This window comes from Echinops telfairi, unplaced genomic scaffold (assembly GCF_000313985.2).
Source record: "Echinops telfairi isolate 266 unplaced genomic scaffold, ASM31398v2 ScPeMD7_7407;HRSCAF=8445, whole genome shotgun sequence".
NCBI lineage: Eukaryota > Metazoa > Chordata > Mammalia > Afrosoricida > Tenrecidae > Echinops > Echinops telfairi.
In genome coordinates, this window is record NW_022111307.1 from 5,448,839 (window position 1) to 5,454,509 (window position 5,671).

At 43.9% G+C, this 5,671-nt stretch overlaps 1 protein-coding gene across 1 annotated transcript in view; it reads right to left on the bottom strand.

Annotated features, from left to right (window-relative positions):
* HRG (histidine rich glycoprotein) overlaps positions 1–4,958 on the bottom strand; it is a 13,902-nt gene extending 8,944 nt beyond the window's left edge. Inside the window, exons 1-4 of the mRNA XM_004713466.2 lie at positions 4,703–4,958; positions 2,555–2,671; positions 1,663–1,753; positions 153–319 (exon numbers count right to left, since the gene is read on the bottom strand). Coding sequence (XP_004713523.1) covers positions 153–319; positions 1,663–1,753; positions 2,555–2,671; positions 4,703–4,885 — 558 coding nt within the window. The 5' untranslated portion in view covers positions 4,886–4,958. The remainder of the gene's footprint in view (positions 1–152; positions 320–1,662; positions 1,754–2,554; positions 2,672–4,702) is intronic.
* Between the last annotated feature and the right edge of the window lie 713 nt (positions 4,959–5,671).

Consider the following 5,671-nt stretch of genomic DNA (forward strand, 5'->3'; position numbering starts at 1 on the left):
ACCCCGACTCCAAAAACAATTTGCAGGAGGACGATGCTTTGATACTTGATGTAAAGGGAGCTTGCTGAGTGCACTAAGGTGAGAGGGTCCGTGGCTCTGAGTTCACAATGGCCAGGCTGCAACCCAGGCGTTCAGCGGCTGGTTGTACTCACCACTCGGGAAACTCTTTCCACTCGATCCACCCTGAAAAAGGTGAAATCATCATGTTCTGTTTTATATTTCTCAAGGGCTTTGTTGGCTAGTTTTCTGTAGGGCTCAGTATCTTCAAAGAAATCCAAGAGTACAGGACTGTCTTTGGTATTGGTCAGTGCTGAAGAGACTGGAGAAAGAATTTGGTAGTCATTCTATTGCAGGGTTGAAAATGGCAACATCCATGCTTGGACTTAATACATAGAGACATGGTGGCAAGAATAAAAATTACAATCACATCCAATTTACAGATGGGCAAAGCTAGATTAAACAATTTATTCTAGGTTAATCCACTAATTAAGCAGCGTTCAACTCAAACCTCCATCCTTTTGATGCCTAAACCCTTGTTGTGATCTCTAATTTTGATGCCTCTCAACCTACAGGGTGTTAACATGTTAATGAACTCTTCCTGACCCTGCCCAGGAGAAGGAAGCATTATTTTACTTACAGAGAAGAGAAAACTCAATTCATTCTTTCTTTAAGGCTACCTCCGAAGAGGTTGCTTGACTGTTGAATTTTTGTATTAAAACATGTTGAAAACAAAAACCAAACTCATTGTCATTGAGTCAATACCAACTCATAACGACCCTATCGGACAGAGTAGAACTGTCTCTTTGGGTTTCTGAGACTCTTGATCTTTATGGAAGTAGACAGCCTCATCTTTCTCCTGTAGAGCAGTTGGTAGATTCACACTGCTGACCTTGTGGTTAGCAGCTCCGTGTGTAGCCCACTAGGCCACCAGAGCTCCTACATCATATTGAAGGTTACTATTATAAAGTAAATTCTCACTTAGTTTTGTGAAATATATATATATTTAAAATCATAATTCTTGAAAATTAAGAAAGAAGAGCAGGGGGGATCAGGTCTAAATTGCAAGGTTAGATTTATGTGTTTGCCACCTCTTGGGTGTATTCCCTAGACCAAATTGGACATCTTTGAATATCAGTTATTGCATCTCTAAAATAGAAATTAGCTTTACTTTATATCTTTGCTGGAAGACAAAGTGAAATAATAGATAAATAACTTTTTTGTAAACTGTGTTCCCTATGCAATTATTAGATATTGAACTCAGAATTTATCAAGAGCCTGGTGCTTCGTGAAGATTATTACATATACCATCTTACTCAATCATCAAAATGGTCTTGATGGCTAAGACTATTACTGTCCTCATTTTATAAAGGAGAAAAAGGAGGCTTAGAGAGTCAAATTAACCTTCCTAAGAGCACACAGCTATTAAATTGTGAATTTGTATGTAAATCCAATCAAGTCAGATCCTAGAGTGCAGCGATGTATATTGCCTCTTCTGCATTTCTATTGTTATATGCTGAATTTCTGGAATAGGTATACTAATCAAGTCCTAATCAAGTCCATGAGAATAGGGACCACTTCTGACAAGTACAATAGTTGATGAGTGTTGCTGTTTGAATTCCATATCAGTCTAGAATGAATCAGCAATTTAACAGATGGCCATACCAGAACTTGTGGTGCAGTTAAAGTCATTCACTCTAAGGTCCAGAGATTCATTTGAATGTGTTGTAGCTATAACCTTACAGTGCCCAATCACCTGTGAAAAAGAAAGATTTTCTGTCATTATTTACTGCTCTCATTAGGTTGGATAAGAGGGAATGCAACATATAATGCAAAAAATAATGCAAAATATCCCTACTCTCTTTAAAAGTTATTTACTTTACATAGGCTCTCATTAAATCTGCTCTTAAATTCTGCATTTCCTAAGTCTGTTTCTGAGTACTGAATGCTTTAGGTACTCAAAGACCCTCCTGGGAACCTGGGAGAAACTACTTAAATGGATTATGACATATTCAAAACATTTTTGAGGGAAATTTTTGATAAAACTTCCAGGTGTATAAATCTCTGATTTTCTAAAAGGAGACCTTCAATGTGTGCCTTTGTCCACCTTGTGTTCTCTGGCAGCTGCCTGGTATCCCAGTCCCCATGCCCAGTGTGCAGAACAAGCGCTTAGTCCTTCCTGAAGCCGCGTAGACCCCTTTGGTTCTTTCTACCTTTGGGGCCAGGTCTGGTAGGATGCGGGTATAAGCTTATAGCTTTTTAGAACAAAGTCTTTGAAGGCTAGAAAGAACATTAGAAACTCCTCTTAGTTGACAGGAGAGGAACCCCAAGTTGAGAGTCGTTAGGTGACTTGCCCAACATCTCAGAGGTCGCCATCCAAAGCAATGGGCCCTCAATTACGGCTCTTGAGATATTCTTACTCAACATCATCGTAGCCTTAATGAGGCAGGAACTTCCTGTGCTGTTTGGCTCTGTTAGCCTGAGCATTTTGGCTCCCCTGGGAAAGCTGAGTAGGCTGAATGACCAGAGGAGGGGCTATGCTGTCCTGGGTACTTACTATTTCAGATGGGCGCCTTGTAGCTGCTGGCTTACAGTCATTCCAGTGTTTCCTTGATAGGACCGGACAGTCAGTTTCACTTACATCTAGGGCTAAATAATAGACAACTGTAGATTCCTGAGAAATAACAAGAATGCAACAGTAAATAGCACGTGGGAGACCAGAGCTTTCGTCAATGAAAGCAATTTCTTAAAGAGAGCCCCTGCTTCCTTCCAAGGCTTTGCAGATTCTTCACCTTTATGTTATTTGCTCTATCAAACGGAATAACTAGCTTCCAAGAGTCACGGTACTGCTTTTGCCCACGGGCGTTAAAGATCTAACACGACATAGCAGCGTGGGCTGGGAGGGCTGCCAGACACGAGAGCTTACATTCTGAGTGATGACAGTCATCCTCTGGCCACTATGCAGTGACGCCCTTATCCATACTTGTGGTTCTATCTCCTCATCCAGTTCTGTTCTTGAATGTTCTTGATTTCATTTGGCTTTCGAACAAATTCCAAGGCTGACTTCTCTACATTCTCTTTCAATTCAACTGCTAAAAGCTTCCTTTGTCAGTGGCACTGTTAACTATTGCTGTACTTTCTGACTTAAAAATGTGAAGCCAACTTTGATTTCCTTGCTTTCATTATCCAGCCAGTCACTAGGTCTCACCTGGCCTTTCTTCAAAATCACTCTCGCTCTATTGCTCGTTCTCACATGGCCTGATTCCCGATACTGTGCTGTGGTGCTCATTGCCTTGGCCCTGAATGCGTGAGAGCTTCTTAATTCATCTCCCCTTTACCTGCCTCTGCCTTCCCAGGTACATTGTCTGTCTCCCACCCTCCATGCCAGCACTCCAGGGTAGCACAGTGCCTATTCACCCTCGTGTCCCGCAGACGTGGCAGAATTTGGAAATGGTTCTAATAGTCCCTAAAGTGCTGGCTGAATCTTACATTCGTACACTCCCAGCAACTTGCCATGCCTTCTTGCTAGTACTTTGTTGTTAACAACAACCAAACCCACTGCCATCGAGTAAATTTTGGCGAACAAACAAGCAAACAAACTCACTACAACTGAGTCAATTCTGACTCACAGTGACCTTATAGGACAGGGTAGAACTGCCCCTTTGAATTTCTGTAAGTCTTATGGGAATAGAAAGTTTCCTTTATCTCGCTCAGAGTGGCTGGTGGTTTTGAACTGCTGGCCTTTTAGTTAGCAGCTGTCTGAGTAACCACCACCCCACCAGTGACCCTGCACAGGATTTCTGAGGATGTAAATCTTTATGGGAATGGAAAAGCCTTACCTTTCTCTTTCGAAAGGCTGATGGGTTTGAACAGCTGACCTTGCAGTTAGCATTCCAATTGACCAGGGCTCTGGTCTGCAGCTGTCAAGTTGGATCCTAATTCATGGTCTCACACATAAGAGTCCCAATGGGACCCATAGCATTTCATTGGCTAACTTTTCTATAGCATTTTCTTCCTAGTCTATTTTAATCTGGGAGATATATTGCATTTTTCCCCATAGCAGACACAAGCTTCCACTAATTGGTAGGTGACATGTGAGCTTGTGGTACATTGACTGGGAAGGACATATGGGTCTTCCACATGTCAGGTGAGAATTCATTCTCCTGGGGTCTGGTCTCTCTGAAACTCATTTCCCACAGAGCTTCTGGAGACCTCCCGCTTGTTTTCAGGCAACCCCGAAAACCCCTCTTTCCCGATTTCCTACTTAGATAGAGGTGGCATGCCTGGAATTCACGCGGAATGCCTCTGCCAAGGTCCCCTGGGTATTAACATTCTACCCACTCCAAGCTGTCTCCCATCTAATCTTAGTATCTCTCCTCTCATTAAATTTCTCCAGCACACATGTGGCCACTTCAATAGATCTTATCTTACACCATTTGCCTGCGTGTGTGGTCTGATTATTAATTCCTTTAAGGCAAGACCCACCGTTGAAGTCTAATTGCTCTCACACAGTGAGCCCCATTAGATTGGACTCCACCTAAGTGCTCATAAGAACTTGCCGACTGATCCAGTTAAGGACACAGAGACCAGAAGCTTGGTTGGCAAGAAGAAAGCGTTTGCATCTTGCCCAGCAGTAGACTCGGGGCCTACAATGACAATGCCCCTGCGGTCTCCCCACTCAGCTCGGCCTTTGGCCATTGCTCACCACTTTATCCAGATGGGCATCAGCGACCCGCAGCAACTCGAAAATGTAACCATCCCGGCGCTCTTTATTGATCAGGTCTAGAACTTTCCCAGCCACCGGCTCAGCTGCCTTGCAATCGGTGGGACTCAGGGCACCGGAGTGCGGCAGCGTGATTAAAAGCAGAGCTGCGACGAATCCCTTCATTTTGTTACAAGATGAAAACCATCCCTTACTGCAGTCTACCACAGTGGGGAAGCTCACGCAGACTTCCTGAAGCACACACACACACGCGCGCACACACAATTGGTTCAAACGAAATCTTTATACTTTTTTTGGTTGTGTAACTGGGATGCTTACCTTGACCCCTGGTTCACATGGCCGTTTACAGGCTGTAAATGATTAGTGAGGCCTAAGGACAGAGAGTTGAGACGTGGCTGTTGGTGGGTGGGTGGAACTGTGATCTGCCCAAACTTGGACTTTTCTAGTAGGAAGCGGATCCGACTTGGGTTCTTGACCACAAGCATTGCCTATGTTGGCGTGGGGGGAGGGTCTGTGGGGAGGACTTTTCCTCCATCTGCCGCCTCACTCAGTCCGATGGCCCCTCATCAGTTACCTCTTTCGATGACAGTGTGAAGGCTCTCGGTAGAACCCATTCTCTGTGGGAAGCCGCAAGTTGAACCATTGACATCTTAAACAGAACTGACTTCAGATGGAATACAGTGATGACATGCCGCCCCCTGTCTGCTGTGGAGTCAGATCTGAATTTCATTCTTGACCCTGACTCTCTTGCTCTGTGATGCTGTCTGATGCAGGGCAAGATGGAAAACTCTGATTCTCCACGGAGAATTCTCTCTCTGATCCTCCTTTGTAAAATAAGCATTAATCTCTTGGTTGGGTTGTGAGAAATGAAATAAGAAGGCATATAAGGAACATCCAGTGCAATTCTTGACACAGAGTCCTTGCTGCATTGGGGGCCCTCCTTGTCTCTCA